The sequence below is a fragment of the Phyllobates terribilis genome, unplaced genomic scaffold (assembly GCF_046119375.1).
Source record: "Phyllobates terribilis strain yellow unplaced genomic scaffold, ASM4611937v1 Scaffold_3__8_contigs__length_932513732, whole genome shotgun sequence".
Taxonomy (NCBI): domain Eukaryota; kingdom Metazoa; phylum Chordata; class Amphibia; order Anura; family Dendrobatidae; genus Phyllobates; species Phyllobates terribilis.
In genome coordinates, this window is record NW_027362763.1 from 382,633,977 (window position 1) to 382,654,583 (window position 20,607).

At 40.3% G+C, this 20,607-nt stretch overlaps 1 protein-coding gene across 3 annotated transcripts in view; it reads left to right on the plus strand.

The window, feature by feature from the left end:
• The window catches only part of PRIM2 (DNA primase subunit 2), a 164,385-nt gene that overhangs the window by 82,995 nt on the left and 60,783 nt on the right, over nucleotides 1-20,607 (plus strand). For all 3 annotated transcript variants that reach the window (XM_073675471.1, XM_073675472.1, XM_073675473.1), the window contains exons 8-10: nucleotides 5,470-5,537; nucleotides 8,531-8,603; nucleotides 9,086-9,271. In XM_073675471.1, the coding sequence (XP_073531572.1) occupies nucleotides 5,470-5,537; nucleotides 8,531-8,603; nucleotides 9,086-9,271 (327 nt within the window). The remainder of the gene's footprint in view (nucleotides 1-5,469; nucleotides 5,538-8,530; nucleotides 8,604-9,085; nucleotides 9,272-20,607) is intronic.

Sequence of the window (20,607 nt, forward strand, 5' to 3'; positions counted from 1 at the left end):
GATTGAGGGTGTCTGAGGTGGAAGATTGGGTATTTGCTCTAGATGACCTCACAGCAGGGATGCCTACTGCTATAATAGACCTCACTGGGAGGTCCGAGCTTTGATGTCAAAAAGGCCTGTGCCTTTCAGAATCGACTGAAACAATCTCTGCATTATCTGACTTCCTGAAAGAGCAGAGGGATAGCGACCTGATGAATTTGTTGAGAAATGGCTCAAGAAATTATTCCCTGACTCGCCCTTCTCCTTGGTGCTCATTGGTGCCCGCCAAACCCTTCCATCTGGGGGCACCCCCCAACCACTCTTGTCCAGACTCCTAAATTACCGAGACCGAAACACCGCACTCCACATGGCTAGACGTAAAGGAGAACTCCGGTTTGACAATGCCATAGTTTGTCTTCCCGTACATTTCTGCTGAATTACAGAGGCAAAAAGAGCCACATTCATCAACATCAAACGTCGCCTGCTAGATCTCCAGATACCATATTTTATGGCATAAACAAAAGCACAGAAACATCAGCTCACCGGATAGGGAAAATATCTCAAAGTAGGGTGTGGTGCTCGGCAACCTGAGGCCAGTTCCCGAATATGTGATGCATGAAAAATGTGTAATGCCATTATTTAAAATGTCAAGGCTATTTTTTGTATTTTTATATATTTGTGATTCTCACATTTGCTAAACAAAATACCTTAGGTGAATGTATACAATTAATTTCCATTGCTACCTTTTGGTTTTTCCTAGATAGGGTTAATTGTTTATATTAACTTTGGGTGTGATCAAATGTCCACTGTTTGTTATATGCTATAAAATTCACGGTTTACTCACTTACACCTTGTCAAGACTAAAAGATAATCATCTCGAAACGCGTAGACCTAGTGTCTCATCTTTTGTATGTATTTTTATTTTTCTCTTTGGATTTTTACATACTACAGTAAATGTGATGTTTTAATCTATTCATTTTTGCTGTTGCTGGCATACCCGGCTCTATTTCGAGTGGTTGACAGACACTAGGCCCATTTCTTTACCCATTTTAAGTAATTTGGATGGATTACTCTAATTTGAGTCTTCCCCAACCCATTTACTCTGACTAGGAAGGACAGCTTTTACTCCCAATCTTTTCTGGCAGGATATACAGTCTGTGATGGCTTTCATGCAACCATATGGACTCCTCTGTTTGTGCTACAAGCACGGGACCTTTGTTAGTTACCTGATGGCTCCAATTCTTGAATTTAGGTTCAAACTACTTTTGTTTTTATGGCTCCAGTTGAGCCTGACCTGTTTGATGTTGTATATGTCTCTTACATTGATGAGTGCTCTGCATATACTATGTTCTGAATTATTTTCTATTGCTAAAGTGAAATGGTTTAACATAATGTACATGAGCTGTGTGGGTCCCTGGCCTGAAATCCCTACCTCCTTCAAAGGGAGATGCATCGAGCTGTACTCCCTTCAGTTGTTTTATAATGGCTAAGATACATTTCTTATCGTGGAACGTAAGGGGCTTGGGAACAACCAGGAAAAGGGTTCAAGTCTTTTCTTTCCTCTGTAAATATAACCCCCAGGAGGTGAGCCTTCAGGAGACCCACCTCATCCCACACACTAGAAGTCTCTTGCTGAAGCCCCGGGTACTGGGATCCCTGCACTCATATCACACATCATACTTTAGGGGATTTTCAGTGCTTGTGCATAAATCCCTCAGGTGGGAGGTAATATCTTCATGGTCTGACACTGAAGGTCGCTATAAATTTATTTATGCATACCTTGAAGGTTCAACCATTGTAATCCTAGCTATATACAACCCCCCTCTGATTCATTTGGAAGTCTTAAAAGAGCCTCCTATATTCGCAGCCACATATCACTCTGCTCCAACATTCTGTTTAGCGGACTTTAACTTGTTAATGGAACCTCAAAAAGATAAACTGTTGGTTCACATTATGCGAGATGGTGCTCAGGGGCCTTGCCTTTTGTGGGTGCGTTGGAGTGGTTGGACCTTTTGGAGTGTGAGAAACAGCGATTCTAGAGTGTTCTCTTGTCATACTCTCCCTAGAAATGTTCAATCTCAATTTAATACACCTGATCAGAAAATGCAGTATTATTTTTAGGTAAAGTTTCCATAGGTGTCCGTTTATGCACAGAAATACAGTAGGTTTTGGCAAATTTCATTGTTCAGTCTATTCCAAAATTTCTGTTTCTGAATGTCATCCGCTGATTTGTAACTTTCTGTAAATAACAAAACCCGAATTTCAATTTATCTCAGAAGTTGTTTGTATTGTGTGAAGTTGAATTCTCTTCACGCAGGGAGGGTGTGGAATCGGGAGGTCAGTCATGCAGTAAATTTCCCAGTTGAGATCTGTTTCAGCACAGATGAGATCTTTGGCTTCTTCAGAACTAACAGATTGAATGAAAGTATTGTAGTGCTCAGTTACGTGCACACTCTAAATTAAAGGGCACAAAAGTGAAACATGTTTGCTTCTTAAAATTAAATCATGAATTCCGCATGGTCTCCAAATACATTTGCTTACAGATAGGAAAGTGTAATAGAAAAGTAAAAATAAATGCAAAATAAAAGAGAAAAAGTTAAAATAAACATTTCTGCTTTTTAAATCTTATTTTAATTCAGCCTCAAAATACTTACAAAGGTGAAGCGTGTTTTTTCAAAACCAGGGCTCCTGGAATTTATTCTTAAACCAGCTCTGTTATTTCTTCTATGCCACTTTATCAGAAGGGAATTTAAAGTGCATCTGTCAGCAGGATTGTGCTCAGTAAACTACATACACTGTCAGGTGGGCGACATTACACTGATTAATATGATACCTTGGTTGATGAAATCCGTCCTGTGGTTCTTCTGTAATCTTTACTTTCAGTTTGGAGATAATGATATGCTCGTGCTTCGGGGCAGCCTGTGGGGGGCGCTCTGTCTGGTGCTCTGATTACATATTAATCTGTATGCTCTTATGACAGCTCACTGATCCTTCACTGACCTGCCTCCTATGTTACCTAGCCCCACACTACTAGATGCATTATGTAAAATAGGAGGCAGGTCAGTGAAGGATCAGTGAGCTGTCATAAGAGCATACAGATGAATATGTAAGCAGAGCACCAGATAGAGCGCCCCCCACAGGCTGCCCCGATCTGGTGCTCTGCTTACATATTCATCTGTATGCTCTTATGACAGCTCACTGATCCTTCACTGACCTGCCTCCTATTTTACATAATGCATCTAGTAGTGTGGGGCTAGGTAACATAGGAGGCAGGTCAGTGAAGGATCAGTGAGCTGTCATAAGAGCATACAGATTAATATGTAATCAGAGCACCAGACAGAGCGCCCCCCACAGGCTGCCCCAGAGCACGAGCATATCATTATCTCCAAACAAAGTAAAGTTTACACAAGAAGCACAGGACGGATTTCATCAACCAAGGTATCATATTAATCAGTGTAATGTCGCCCACCTGACAGTGTATGTAGTTTACTTGGCACAATCCTGCTGACGGGTGCGCTTTTAAAGGGGGAGACAATCGGGTCAGGATTATACAGTTTACTTACGTGAAAATACTACATCAAATAAAAAAAGATGTATAGATATACATTTTAACTTGAGCATTTATGTAACTGAAAAAAATACGTGGACAGAGACTACATCCATATTATTTGCTTCCAACATGTGGGTTTTTACTTTACCATTTCCTGATGGAAAGCCTGAGTGTAGAATACACTTTGCTTTACATTTCCCCATAGCATAGTGCAGACTTTGCGAACCCATCATTATTATTCTGATTTTTGTGTGAATAAACTCACATTTTGCAGTGCCTTTAATATTATAGTAATAAGCAGAAATTGAAATACTTATTTTTGGAATTTAAAATGTTGTATAATACTTGTTTGCTGATTTTTTTTTTATTTTTATTTTTTTTTTTATTTTAAATAAATTATAGTGCTGTGAAAGTTTTAGGCCAGTGTAGAAAGAAATCTGCAAAGTGAGAATGCTTTCAAAGACCAAGTGTTTAAGTTAATTTTTATCAATTAACAAAATACAGAGTTCATAAACCAAATCTTTCTGTCTGTTGTTGATGTTGATAGCAGGGCTTTTTGGGGTCATATCATCACTTCCAGGAATGCTTGTTCTTTATGCCAAAGATTATCCTTAATGACGTTAGCTATAGACGGTCCTCCCTGTTGGATATTGCATTATTGAGCTTCCTAAATTTCTCAGCATTGAGGACATCATTTATCCTGACCAAATCATTTGTTGAATTGCACCCCCCAAACTTGCAAGGATCCTCCCCCATGCTTCTCTGTTGCCTGCAAACACTCATTATTGTGCCGCTCTGCGGCCCTTCGGCTGCAGTTCTTCCATGAGCACCACTTATGGTTAGATTTCTCTTAACCATAGATGGCTGTAGCTGGGTCCCGCTGTTTGCTAACGCTGTTTGCTGATGGCACTATTGGACATTTTCTGTCAGAAGAAAGGAAGCATGATGTGTCTTTCATCTGCTGCCCTAAATTTTTTTTGCGGACTACTGCATTTATGGTCCTCAACATTGCCCATTTTTTGTTGCATCTTGAAAAAAAACTTGATCAACACATCTTAAAGCCTCAGACTGCTTGGAAATTTTTGACTACCAAATACCTTGCTGATGTATTATAACTACCATGTTTTGTGTTGCCATAGTCTCAGGTCACAGGTCATATACTATCTTCCACAACCTCACCTTTTATAGTAGAGTTGGTCTGTTCCCCACCCAGTTTTAAACCTCCTACACAGCTGTTTCAGTTAATGACTGTTCAACTTACATATGGAAATGATGATGATCATTATCACCTGTTTTGTATGATTGTTTACTCATACACGACTATTATCTTACAGAATCTCTAATTTTTAAAATTGCAGTGTCATTGTAAAAATATGCAAATTTGCAGTTTACATATTAAAAAAAAAAAATGTTCTCCTTTCTTAACCGATTGCTTTTTGAGCTTGTTTTACGTCTTGCACAAAGGTTACCAGCCAGTGCTGCAGTCTGTCATATTGACCAGGAGCACCCGTTTTATGCGCTTCTCTATAGAGCTTATAATGGCGGCGCGGAGTGATCTGGTCAGCCGCTGCCCTCCTCCGATGCTGCCGAGGCAAATCTGCCTATTGCAGCATTGGAGGCAGCACGATGACGCCAATGGTCCAAACTGTCAGTCAGGAGCGGTGAGGCAGAGAAGACCCAATGAGACAACCCCTCCAATACCATGACCCTAACCGGCTGAAATATTTTGCAATATTGTCCGACAGAATGACTTAAACTTACATGAGCCCTGACATGACTTTGTGAGGGAAAATGAGCATTCCTAATGGGGCTTATATATATATTTTTTTGGGGGGAGGAGGGACTCAACTATTGACACATATGATTACTACATACTGTGAAGCACGTTCTTATTACTCCGTTTCATTTTTAAGAATAACTGTGATTTATTTCTCTTTTAGTTATCAGCTCGGTCACTGCCAATAGTGCAGTCAGATGAACGGCTGCAGCCTTTACTTAGCCACCTCAGGTATGTGTATTGTGCAAGGTATAAGTTTTTCCCCGCTGATCTCCATACATGTCTACTTCTATGTCACCTTACTTCCATTAAATATGATGGCTGTCCTTTCTGTAACAAGCACACTGTGGGTTTATTACCAGATGAGAAGATTTATGTTATAGTATCTGACATGGTCATTCACAGGGCTTAGAGCTGCATGACTGTTTTATGAAGGTTGTCTGGCAAAAATGAGCATCAAGCCAACATTACTGGACTTCGCCGGTGAATCTAATGTGTGCGTGAATCGCTGAACACTGATTATACCATGGATAAAGCTTTAGTAATCCATATACTACTCTCTGAACAGTGTACATTTGTGATTTCCAGGGATCTACTCTCCCAGTATTTTCCTGCAACAGGGGAGCTAGCATTGCCATCCATTTATGGTGACTGGATGTGCTCCTCAGATCTGGGACTAGTAATTCCATAATTAAAGGGGTGGTTGTGCAACACTGGGCAACCCCTGCTTAAATGTTCACATGTCTGTAGAATAGTAAAACAAAAAAAAATGTACTCTCTTCATGGGCTGGCACCGCTTCAGCGATGTCTGTGATTATTTTCTGGGATTTTAAGTCATACGACCGCTGCAGCTAGTCAGTGGCCCCTAAACTGCTTCAGTCATCATTATTCTGTCAGAGTTTATAACCTTGTTAGAACTGGTAGATCTGCAGGAGATAAAACACTGATAATACCAAAACTACAGCATGCAGCCCATTAAGTGACACATCGGCTGTATTCTGCCCCTACCTCATGCTGCTCTAAAACCTGATGACAGATTCCCTTTAATTACTACGAGGTTCTTCAGAGCCCAGTGAAATCCCTTGTATGTAGCTGCAACAGGCGAGCAAAGGCTCTACTAATAATCACATTTATACACTATGGCTTGATTCATTTTTGCATTTTTTTTTTAAGTTGTGTTTGATTTTCTTGTGTGCCAATTTTTTTTAATTTGTAGCTAAATTTAAAGTCTAGTATACGTGTTCGTCAGTTTGTTTTCTTATTTAATGTTCATCATTGTGGGCAGGGTTTGGGGTTTCCAAAATGTTTGCGCAAATGTACTTTAGTCACGCTTGGAGTGATGTTGCATACGTCTGAAATTTTTGCAAAATTTTAGCGGAACGTGTGTGTTAAAAAAAAATTCTCTATTTTAGTCTTTAAAACCTTTTTTAAAGAGCATTTTTGATTTTGCACAAAATTCATGAGCCACGTGCATCATTTTGCAGAATCTGGCTCAAAACCGTCAGCCAGTACTGCAGCACAAAAAAGAAAAGTGACTTAGAGACCAAGTACAGGCGCTCGGTGCATCATTCTGTGATCAGTCACCAGTGTATATTACCAGCTGCTTGTTTTACTTCTATCTTCACCCCCCACCCCCCTTCTTTTTTGATTGGTAGCTCTGACTTGATGGAGGCAGAGATAGACGGGAAAAAAAGAGCAAATGTCTTATATTTACAGCAATTATTTCCATATATATATGTGTGTGTATATATATTTTTTTAATGAAATAAAGATTGCAGACCTACGGCATACGGCATTCATACAGACATGTGCCCGCATTAGCAATGATATTGCTGCTATCATCTAATCGAATTCTTATTTCCAGTACTTGTTGCTCTTGTTTTCCATTGTTTTTTTGCCCCGCACTCAATGTAGTTATTTTGTGTCTATTCTTTTTTGTCTGATTGGTGTGTAATTAGTAAAAGCCTGTCTATCAGAGCAGTGGGAGAACTGTAGCGCAGCGTGCGAGTAATTGTGACATTCCCGGCTGCTTGTTTTGTAAATATGGGCTTAATTTAATTGCATTTAATACTGGACTACCTTGAGTTTCCATTTGACTTAATGCTTTAAGAATTTAAAACTCTTTAATTAAAAAAGTAGAAAATGACTGAAAATGTTCTGTGATTGGGCAGTGATAAAGAGTAGAAATAAACTAACCATTTTCTTTTTTCAAGACCCGTCCGAGCAGATATTACAACTGTTGAAATGAGATATTGATCAGTTTGTGTATAGCTCTTATGTATACCACTCGTTATCAGTGTTCTTGTCTGCTCCCGAGCACCATAACATTTTAGATTTTCAGATGTACAAATAAAACAATGGCAGCTTTAAAAAGTAATGAGCAAAAACATCTTTTACCTTTTTAATTTCTCCTTTTTATTATTTACCCATACACATTTCTTTTAATAAGCATGTTCTGGTGTAACTTGCATTGAAATTGATCACTAACATACGACATTTGCACACAATCATCAGTTTTATCGTTTGCTTAAAAACTGATTCCCAAATGTTTTAGACTTCAGTTGCATACTCATAACTGTATATAAGTGATTAAGTCATAAAATAGACATTATCTACCCTTCATATCTCCCGCCAACTCAGTACTGCTGCTTTGGTGGTCCCGCCAGTCCAGCATGCGGTCACATGTCATGCATCATTACTGGCATCACCAGTCATGTGGTGTACAAGCCCCCATCACCACTGAGAGCAGTGGTCACGTGGATCATATACAGCATATTACTAACAGCAGGACGGTCAGGGACCACCAGAGCTGTGGCACTGGAATGGCAGGATAGGAAATGATAATTAAGGTTATTTTATGTTTATATTGTCTGCTGCAATTTTCATCCAATCCCAGACAACCCCTTTAATCCACATTACCTTTCCTGGCACCTGTTTTTAGTTTCACTAGAGAAAAAAATTGCAGTGAGGAATGATATGCAAGATAGAAACTGCATTATGTATAAAGAATGTTGATGTTATCCATAGCCAGCAATCAGATTCTAGCCATTTTTCCCCATAAAACCCTTGCAAATAAAAGAACTGAATGATTGCTTTGAGCAATAACGTTTGCCCCCATTCCTAGACTCCATTCTGGCTTTCCTCCTTTTTTCCAGTAAATTCATTATTCCTTTTTCTGTGTACATATTGGCAGATAACTGTTTTACTTGTTGTCTTCCTCCTAGTCATTCATATGTTGGGCAAGACTTTAGTTCTCAAAGAAATACCGGAAAAATTTCCCTTGACCAGCTTGATGCGGTAAGTACTGGGAAACTTTAGTCTCAGAACATTTTCTTCTTTTTCACGTTATTTTAGCATATTTTCTGCACATTAGTATTAGTTATATAAGCGTTAGATCTGCGGTGGATTCAGGAATAAGGGTATGTCCACAAATTGCTTTTTTTGTTGCGTTTTTTTCCCCAACAAAAAAGCACAGTAATTGAGATTTTCGGAAATCTCATGCACACATCGCTTATTTTTTCCTTGCACATTTGAAGGAGTTTCTGCAGCATGTCAATTCTTTCAGCATTTTTCTCTCATTTTGATGAATGGGGAAAAAATGTATGCAAAAAAAAATGAGGCAACAAAAAAACATTTTACGTGTTTTTTCCTGCCAGCACTCCTGTATTTGCAGCAGAATTGTCTGCTGCAACTACTGATCATGTGTACATACCCGAAATCTAGTTCTCAATCGTACTGATTTTTTTTTAAATTTAAATATATATTTTTTTGTTTTTCAGCTGGCTTCTAAATCATTCCCTCTCTGTATGCGACAACTGCATAAGTCTTTAAGGGAAAACCATCACCTTCGTCATGGTGGACGCATGCAATATGGTCTGTTCCTGAAAGGCATTGGTTTGACGCTAGAACAGGCGCTGCAGTTCTGGAAGCTGGAATTTACAAAGGGAAAGGTTGACTCTGAAAAGGTATGCATTAACTTACCTGGCTTATTTATTACTTCAAATGTGTGATACTTCTTTACTTGGAACATACAGTATATATTACCTGCTATATGTACCTGCTGATTGAGTCTGTGGTGCGGGAGGTTGGGGAATGTGATGATGGTGGTGTGGCAATACGGGAGCCATCAGAGAGGATGCATACAGCAAGAAAATTTGCATAATTCACTTACTCTCAAGAGCTCCTCTTTTTATATTTTTTTCAGAATTTTGTGTGTGCTTGTGTATACATGACTTTTTTGCCTTTTGGGAAAAATGATGATAAAACACTAGCCCTTTTAACCCCCCCCCCCAAAACCGGTTTTCACCTTGACCAGGCCAAGTTTTTCACATCTGACGTGTCCCTTAATGTGGTAATAACTATGTAATGCTTCTACATATCCCAATAAGTTAGGACGATACAATGTGTGGTTATATATGAAAATATCTGAATTTTGTGAAAATATTAGAAAAATTGCAATTAATTTCAATTTTTATGCCCGCAAAACACAATTGGTGTTAAATAACATTTACCACTCCTGTTTTTTTTGGGTTTGTTAGGTGATTAGCAGCAATTTGTAATTTGTCAATGAAATGTAAAAATCACTTCACTTTCGAAGTGAACATGAGGGGCTTGTATGTCAGAAAACTACCAAACAAGGATGCAGGAGTGGGAGCCAAAACCAGGAGTGGGTGATAAATGCAGAATTGGTGACTTGTTTCTATTATACCTTTTCTCTGATTGTTCCTCACCTGGTTTTGGCTCCCACTACTGAGAAAAAATACTGACCGAATACTGACCAAATACTGATAGTGGGGCCGTGGCCTTGGATGTGAAAACAAAAAATTAAATTTCATTCAGTAAAATGTTTAAGCCCCAAATTTATCATTTTCACTGGCGGTAATAGGAGATAATGGACATTATAATTTATGTAATTTCTTCAAAATTCATTGATACTCCATATGTGGTCAAAAAAACAAATATTTGGGTACCTGGCAAAGCTGGGAAACCCAGGAATGCAAATTTCATTTTTGGAATGCAAATTTGGACACCATATTGCATTTGCAGAACCAGTGAGGTGGCCAAAAAGCAGAAACCCCCACAAGTGACCCCGTGAAACTAAACCCCACAAAGAATTCCTCTAGAGTTGTGGTGAGCATCTTTAACCCAAAAACTAAATCAAAGAATGTTATAACATTTGGGCTGTGAAAACGAAAAACATATATATTTTTTCTCCTCTAAAATGTTACTTTAGCCTCAGTTTTAATCAATAGGAGAAAATTGGACAGGATGATTTGTTATGCAATTTTTACCGCACGTGGCAGTACCCCATATGTAATTGACTGACTGTACACTACTGCTTGAGCTCATGGCAGGGACCAGATGGGAAGGAGCGCTACTTGGCTTTTAAATCTCAGATTTACTTTTGAATAGCTTGTGGGCTTCATTAGCTTGAGCCCCTGAGGTGCCAGATTAGCAGAAACACCCACCCACAAGTGACCCCATTTTGGAAAATTCACTTAGGGAATTGATACATGGGTATAACGAGTATTTTTAATCCACAGGTTCCTGATGGAATCCAGAGCATTTGTCTTACCAGTAGTGTAGAAACCCTTTATATTTCCACTGACTGATGACGGACCTGAGTGGGGACTTATTTTTTTATACTTTTGTACACTAAAAATAATTGATTAAAATGAATGTTATTGCATCCATATATTATGAGAGCTGCAACTTTTATTTTTTTTTGCCAAAAGAGCTGAATGAGGGATTATTTTTTACATTATAACTTTGGATTGTTTTTTATTCCCGTTTTTGTATCGGTATGACAAAGTAATAGAATAATGTGACCGTTTTATAGTTCAGGTCCTTCTATACTCAATGATACCAATTATGTGTAACGTTTTCTTTTTTTTTTTATAACCCAAAAGCTGTATTTTTAGTAGCGAAACATCTTTTTGTGATCTATTTTTTTTTTTTCTTGGTTCCACTGTGGGACATGAATATTTTTCACTTTGATCGCATGTACTCTAGTATTCATGTACTGCAGTGTATGAAACCTGTCAGTCTTTCAGTGGCACAGCCTTCCAACAGGTGAACCATACCTTAGGGTATGTGCACACTGTGCTTTTTTTATGCAGCAAATCCGGGCGAATTTGGCCCCATAAATGCATTGCAAACCTTATCCCAGCATTTTCTATGGGATTTTGGAAGATCTGTGCACATGTTCAGGAATGTTCCTGACAGGATTTCATGTGCTCTTTGTGTGGATTTGCCTGCGTTTTTCCTATACGATACATTGGAAAAAACGCATGGCAAAAACACACAAAAAATGCGGAATTTCCGCAGCATTTTTGATGCCAAGAGGTGCAGAAACGCTGCAGAAATTTCTGGAAGCAATTCCTGATTGTGCTCACATAACCTTAAGATCATCAGATGACCTCGGGTTGCAAAGGAGCTATCGTCACATGCGATTGCAATCAAGGCGTGCTGAAAGGATTAAAAAAAAACACTCCCTCTTTTAAAAGGAATCTGTCATGTGATTTTTGTTTTTTTTAGTAGGGTACGAATAGTATCCTGAAATAAAGCTTGGGCCGCCGTTTCAGAATCTGTAACGTTTATTGCTGTAGCTTCTCCAGTTTTCTTGCACTGGAGAATTTACAGCCGCTCACTGGCTAGTCAATCGTATGTAAATCCAGAATGAATATGCACGGCTTCCCACGCCCATAATTCCGCCGACGTCGGTGATAGTAAATGACAGTATAGGAATATCCTGCATGCGCAGACCTAGCGAGGCATCGCACATGCGCAAAATTTTTACTATCCCTGACCATGATCCCACCCACCCATCTGTGCCAAATGTGATGGTAAAAATCTTGTGCACGTGCAACGCCTCCCTAGGTCATATCCCTGGCAGAGTATAAGGTATGTGCTCATAACGTCTTTTTCAGTTGGATTCTGCCTGGAACCTGCCTGAGAAAGCCGGAAACAAAACCAAAAAGAATGATTATGTGCACAGCAATGTTAATACATATTTGACACTTCTTTTAACCGCTTCAGGCATTGAAAGCTGTTAAACTGCTAAAAAACGTGATCGATCCACTTTTCTGGTGGCTTCCACTTAGAAGCCACTATCACATTATATTTGTAATTTACAGGGAAAAAAACACCAGAGGGGAAGCTGCCGCAAAACCTGTCCAAAAAAGATGCACCAGGAAAGATCCCACAGACTGTTTCGGCTTCAAAAACAATGTGAGTGCGCCACTGTCTAAACCTCTTAACATGCGCCAGCAGGGAGAACCTCATTCCATTATCCCATTAATGCGCCAGTGACGTGATCACAGAGAGACGATTAGTTGCCATGTCAGCTGGGGGTCAGCTGATGACCCCCCGTACCTGTTATGTTCTTCCTGTTAAAGCCAGCCTGTGATTTTCACTATACATATAGCGATGCTGATGCACTGCTATGTATAGCACAAGAGATCAGACGATCGCAGCATCGAGTCCCCTAAGGGGACTGTTAAATACAGTAAAAAGTTAAAAAAAAAAAAAAAATTAAAAAATTAAAAATGAGAAAAATAAAAACACAAGTTCAAAATCCCTCTTTTGCCCCATGAAAAATAAAGCAATTAAAAACTAAATAAAAAACACACATTTGGTATCTCTGCGCTCCTAAAAGTCAGATCTATCAAAATATTAAGTAAATTAATCCAATTGGTAAACAGCGCAACAAAAAAAAAAAAATTAAACTCCAGAATTTTGATTTTTTTCGTTGCCGCAGTGTTACAATAAAATTTCAATAGGAGGCTGTCAAAACATTGTATCTACCCCAAAATGGTATCCATAAAAACTTTTGCTCAGGGCCCAAAAAATAAGACCTCACACAGCCCCAGATCCCGAAAAATGAAAACGTTACGGGTCTCAGGAAATGGTGACAAAAGCCAAAAGAAAAATTTCTAACAAATTTTCACCTTTTTTCTCTTTAAAAAAAAATACTTGTTTAGTATCTGTGTAGACATATTACCTGGAGAATCCTATTGCCAGGTCAGTTTTACCATATAGTGAACATGGTAAATAAAAAAATGCACTTGGAATTTTTTTCCTGCTTTCCAGTGCATCACATGATAAAATGACTGGTGTCATTTGAAAGTAAAATCATCCCACAAAAAAACAAGTAGACTATGGGGACGGAAAAATAAAGTTATGAATCTTGGAAGAAGAGGAGGAAAAATTTAAATGGAAAATCGCCCTGTGATGAAGGGATTAAAGGGAATCTGTCAGTAGGATCAACCCTCCTAAGCTGCCCATATGAGCATGCAGATCATAGGAAACTGAATAAATGATACGTTTAGATCTCACTGGATGTCTTATTCCAAAGAAATCCACGTTCTTTTCAATAAGTAAACGAGCCGATTAGATCCATGGCCGGACATAGATGTCCCTGAGAATCTGCCTCCAGAGCTTGTTTTAAATGAAAGCGTGCGTTACCAGTGTGAGACCTGTATCCTGTACCTTTTACACACATGACCGCTGTGGCTAATCACTGGCTTTAGCAATGATAGTGTCCAGGTGACAGTGCGTGTCTGCTAAGGAGAGATTGACTGCAGCAGTCACTTGTGCATATATGGGAGGTCATAACTACAGGATAAAAGAAAAAACACCTGCACTCTGAAATGCTAAGAATGGTGAATCTAGAGCAGGGGTCTCAAACACGCGGCCCGCGGGCCGCATGCGGCCCCTGAGGCTGCTTTATGCGGCCCGCAGGCACAGACCCCTTGACGATCCCGACCTGGTCCAGGAGGAGCCGCCGACAGCAGCGCTGCATTGCCACACAGAGACTGTTTCCCAGCACTGCATTTCCAATGCCAGCCGCTGGCCAATCAGAGGCCAGCAGCTGATATCTGCGTGTCGGCGCAGCGAGTATGACGTCATTGCCATATGCAGATGTCAGCTGCTGGCCTCTGATTGGCCGGCGGCTGACATTGAAAATGCTGTGCTGGGAGACAGTCTCTGTGCGGCAATGCAGCGCTGCTGTCGGCGGCTCCTCCTGGACCAGGTCGGGATCGTCAAGGGGTCGGACTCTGTGGTGCCTGCGGGCCACATCTGCAGGAAGGCCGCCGAGGGAACGGAGGACAGGTGAGAATCATCTTTTTTTTTTTTTTATGTGTGTGAAGAACAACACAGGGGGCACATAGCCACAACATGGGGACCTGGATGGGGCACATAGCCACAAGAGGGGACCTGGATGGGGCACATAGCCACAGCATGGGGACCTGGATGGGGCACATAGCCACAAGAGGGGACCTGGATGGGGCACATAGCCACAGCATGGGGACCTGGATGGGGCACATAGCCACAAGAGGGGACCTGGATGGGGCACATAGCCACAAGATGGGGACCTGGATGGGGCACATAGCCACAAGATGGGGACCTGGATGGGGCACATAGCCACAAGATGGGGATCTGGATGGGGCACATAGCCACAAGATGGGGACCTGGATGGGGCACATAGCCACAAGATGGGGACCTGGATGGGGCACATAGCCACAAGATGGGGATCTGGATGGGGCACATAGCCACAAGATGGGGATCTGGATGGGGCACATAGCCACAAGATGGGGACCTGGATGGGGCACATAGCCACAAGATGGGGACCTGGATGGGGCACATAGCCACAAGATGGGGACCTGGATGGGGCACATAGCCACAGGATGGGGACCTGGATGGGGCACATAGCCACAAGATGGGGACCTGGATGGGGCACATAGCCACACGATGGGGACCTGGATGGGGCACATAGCCACAAGATGGGGACCTGGATGGGGCACATAGCCACAAGATGGGGACCTGGATGAGGCACATAGCCACAGGATGGGGACCTGGATGGGGCACATTAGTACAAGATGGGGACTTGGATGGGGAACATTACTACAAGATGTTTGCCATTATTACTATATGATGCTAATTGTAAGACAATATTACTGTATGTGGCCAATTGGGGGAAACAAAATTGTAAAAATCAAAAAAATAAAAATAAAGCCTGAAAAAATATTGGGCACTAAAAATGCTGTTTTATATGTAAACTAAAGTAAACACAAAAAAGTGCACGTTTATTATCTCCACATCCATAACGACCCAAGCTATAAAAAAATAAACACGGAAAAAATGTTCAAAAGGTGTATACAAAAAAAAATGGTATCACTAAAAATGTCACATTGAACAAAGAATGCGGCCCCCCAAATTCAAATTTTTTCCATGTGCGGCCCATATACCCAGCCGAGTTTGAGACCCCTGATCTAGAGCATTGGAACTGCATTACTGCATAGATAATAGACAAGTGCTACATGATGTACATACAGGACAGGGACCCAACAATAAGGTACGCCTTGATGGTGGCTGTTGGACTTGGCACATAAATTTGCCAATGTATATAAGTACCTTCTTTTAACTGGACATTTTTCAATAACAATATTGCCGTTCCATTTTTTCCAAAATTCCATATGTATATAATGTAGCACTTACCTATTATCTATGGCAGTAATGCAGTTCCAATGTTCTAGATTCCCCATTCTTAGCATATCGGAGTTCAGCTATGGTTTTTCTTAGAACTGTTAGCTGCCACTCATTCACACTAGCTTGGATGTGCTAGTCCGTTTTTCTGTTTATAACTGCAGGATAAGACTGGTGGGATCACAGAAGAGGTGGCGCTGCGGAGAGAGATTAACCACATGTGTATAAGTTATATTTTATTTTGCCACATTTTTTATTTTTAGTACATATTTTTTTTAATTACTGGACATCCCTTTTAAAATAAGAGGCTGCTCTGGGTCACAGGTCTTGTACAACAGTCAGCTATATGACTCTTCTGCATTGGACTGTAATTGCCAGTATAGTTCTTACAGAAGTGAAATACACACATTCCAGATAGTGTGGGACATCGCTATGTTGAATTGAGCAGTGTTCAGTAATTTAATGACTGTATGCACCAGTCCAAGAAGGCTGTAATATAAAATCAATTTGACGAAACAGATGGAGAATTATGGATTTCTGGTAGAGAATGCTAATAGTGTTGTTAGGTTTCTGTAAGATAAAAGCGAAGGATTGAGGCAATGGAATAATTCTGTATCTAGTGCCTACTTGGCATCATTACACGGGATTGTTAGGCTAGGAATCAGGAGTTTCTTTATTAACAAGTCTCGTTCCTCCATTTCTGATAACTTTGTCTAAAATAATCTATATGCAAGGTGGACAAAATTATTTCATTGATATGAGAGGGTTTTCACCTACAAGGTAAAATTACAACATGACCATATCATACTAAATCAGAAGTCAGAGTAGTAACCAAAGTCACTCTAATACAGTTACTTAAAGGAGTTGTCCAGGGCATCAAAGTATGATTGGCCGGGATCCCGCACAAGGCACCCCTGCCAATCAGCTGTTATCGGTGCCAGTGGCGGGGGCCGACAGCCGGAAGTCCTTACCTGCGGTGCTTGGCCGTCAAGTTGTAGTGGCCAGCTTTTGTTACTGCACATCCGCCTCCTATTCAACTGAATGGGAGGTAAGGACTTCCGGCCAGCGGCCACTGGCACCGATAACAGCTGATTGGCAGGGGTGCCACATGCGGAATCCCGGCCGATCATACATTGATGCCCTATCCTGTGGATAGGGCATCAATGTGAAAGTAGTGGACAACTTCTTTAACCCCTTTCCGACGTGGTATGTAATAGTACGCATCACGTCGGCACCCCCTGTTCAGCGCGGGCTCCAGCCCGCACTGAACCGGGCACATGTCAGCTGATTTATACAGATGACATGTGCCCGCAACAGCCGCGGGTGGAATCGCGATCCACCCTTGGCTGTTAACTAGTTAAATGCTGCTGTAAATCTCTGACAGCGGCATTTTACAGCTCCGCGCCGGAAGCGCGTCACTTACCTCGCCATCGGTGACCCCGTCACGTGATCACGGGTCACAGATGCGTGGGCATGACAACCCGGGGTCTGCAGCAGACCCCTGTGGTTATCATGTAAAGATTGCTTTGAGCGCCACCTAGTGGTCGGCGCTCATAGCACAGGAGCATTTCTACTACATAGAGGCGATCTGCTTCTAGTCTCCTATGGAGACTATTGAAGCAAGCAAAAAGTGTAAAAAAAAAAATAAAAAAAAATAATAATTAAAAATTAAAAACATATAAAAGTTTAAATCACCCCCCTTTTTGCCCCATTCAAAATTAAAATAATAAAAAATAAACCCCACATACACATATTTGGTATCGCTGAGTTCAGAATCGCCCGATCTATCAATATAATAAAAGTTAATCTGATCACCAAAAATAAGTTTTTTTGGTCGCTGCAACATTGCAATAAAATACAATAACGGGTGATCAAAACATCGGATCTACCCCCAAATGGTATCAATAAAAACGTCAGCCCAGGCGCGAAAATAAGCCATCACCCGGCCCTAGATCCCGAAAAATGGAGATGCTACGGGTCTCGGGAAAATGGCATTTATTTATTTATTTTAGCAAACTTGGAATTTTTTTTCATCACTTAAATAAAAAAAGAACCTATAAATGTTTGGTGTCTACGAACTCAGAATGACCTGAAGAATAATATTGGCAGGTCAGTTTTAGCATTCAGTGAACGTGGTAAAAAAACAACAACAAAAAAACTGTGGAATTGCATTTTTTTGTTGCAATTTCACCGCACTTGGAATTTTTTTCCCGTTTTCCAGTACACTATATGGTAAAACCAGTGATGTGGTTGAAAAGTACAACTCGTCCCGCAAAAAATAAGCCCCTCACATAGCCATATTGACCAAAAAATAAAAAAAATTCTGGCTCTGGAAAGAAGGGGAGCAAAAAACGAAAGCGCAAAAACGGAAAATGCTCCGGTCATGAAGGGGTTAAAGATATTGGCATTTTTCTGCTTCGTTGATGTGGTCATTTTTTCAAAACGAACTAGAGGAGCTGCGGCCATATTGCTTGTTACCTCTGATTTAAGCCTTTCAGGAGGTTGTCACTTTGTTTTTCTTTGAATACATCTGCGAAATGACAATTGTACATCTGCTTCTGAAACAATTAATACAGAAGTCACAACCAATATAATATAGTAACGCTGTAGAATTGCCAAACTTTTGTGTTTGTGTGTGTATATACTTTTGCATGTGTGTGTAATTTAAGGGTGCTTACTATGGCACTATCTATTTGATATTGGTGCTGAATGTTATTGCAAAACTGCTTATGTAGTAATTTGGAGGAAAAAACCTTACATAATGTCACTGTTGCTGCTTTTCTTATATTATCATAGGATTTCAGTTGGGTATTGAATTTTTGAGCAATGCAAAGAATCAGTTGATCATTTTCTTCTCCACTGTACTGTACACTAGAATTATTTTTAAATGGGAATCTATTAGGTTGTTCTCGTCTGGTATATCAAAGCCCTTATTTTCATTTGTGTCATATTGATCATCGGAATGTATTATTTGTCCTTTATTTTTAGACTTAACGGTTCTTTGTAGCTTTTTATTTCACGGCATTAAGCATCGAAAGCAGGGACACGACATATGATGTAAGTTAAGTACACCAGCCTCATCAGGACTACGAGATCTATATAATAATGTGGTGACAGATCAGGATCAGGTGGCACTTCTAACCATTATAAGAAAAGTCTGTAGAGAATACGAGAGACTAGCGCAGTGACCAATGGATCAAATGTAAATGTTCTTTACCACTGCTGTCATTTTACCTGTAATAATAGCAGCACAGTTTTTGTGTAAAAAGGATTCTTCTTGCTAATTGATCTGTTCCCAGTGGCGCCAGTTATTTGTGGCAAAAGAGACACGAGTGTTGTGTGTGTTTCACCAGTCCGTCATTGACTTTTGGTCCTATTTCTTCAGTACATAATCATTTTTACATTTATGATTTCTTAGGGTTCAGTCACAGATATGGATCTCACTGTTATGACTAAACATAATGTAATGAATAAATACATCGACTTATTACCAAGCTCATTTTTGTTTTTGTTGATTTTCAAACCGCAAAATAGAAAAAATGTGTGAAAGCGCAATAGTGACAGCTGAAACCAGTCTTCTGGTGGTCTGTTCCTTCTGACATGACGATTATTCTCTAATGCTGTGAAAGTTGCTGCTGTAATGGACTGTTCACTCCATGAATCGCACACTGTGGCTGTAAGGTTAATTATCATTTTTATAGAGGTCTAACGTTGTAATTACATTAAATATCAAGCAGTGTTTGTGCTGGTTTTGTAACAAATTCAAAGACACAAGAATAATTGGATTCACACACACAATGGCTACATGAAATAATACGGTTTACTAAAATGATAATGACTAATATGTGCAAGCAGGGCTGTGGAGTCGGTAAGCCAAACCTTCCACTCAGACGCCTCAATTTCCATGACTCCGACTCTGAGTACAGCTCACTAAATGCTTCACATCATATTCCTTCACAGTCTATGAAGAGGGGAGGAGGGAGGGAGCTTGTTTGTGCTGAATCATATTCCAAAAAAAACACACGGGCGCGCACACTGGCGCGCACACGTTGGACAGTGAAGCAAAAATAATTACATTTTTTTAGCCCAAGATTTTACATTTTAACCAAAATTTGTCATACAATTTCTGCTGAATGTGGAAAAATACCCCATATGTGGCTGTACAGTGCTGCTTAGCCATACAGCCGGACTCTGGAGGAACGGAGTGCTATTTGTCTCCTGATGCACAGATTTTCCTAAAATAGTGGACTCCATATACAAAGTCACTAAGTGCTAGAAGAGCAGAATCCCCCCCTCAAGTGACCCCATTTTGGAAATTATACCCCTTTGGGAATTTATCTACAGGTGTAGTGATGATTTGACTCCATGGGTGTTTTCTAGAAACAAGCAGCAATGGATGTTGCGGAGTGAAAATTGCAAATCTGTTATTCTGGTGCCCCTATACATTGTAGTGCCCAGTACGTAATGCTCACCTTGTGTTTCTAGACACATGCACCCGTAAATTAAACGGGCTCTCATCGCTACAGAAATGCTAAATGTGGTTTAGGCACACTGTGGTGCTCAGAAGGGAGGGGTCATTTGGATTTGGGAGTGCAGAATTTCTTTTGGGAGGTGAGGAGCCATAGCGCTTTTCCAGAGTCTTTGTACTACCAGTAATGTGGAAGCCCCCTATATTTTAACAGATGACTTGCCTGAGTGAGGACTTGCTTTTTGGGAATTAAATTAGAACATTTTACATAACATTTTATCACATTTATCCTGTGCTGTATGTTGAGCACTTATATCGGGGTTTCCATGTAAATCTACGAATGAC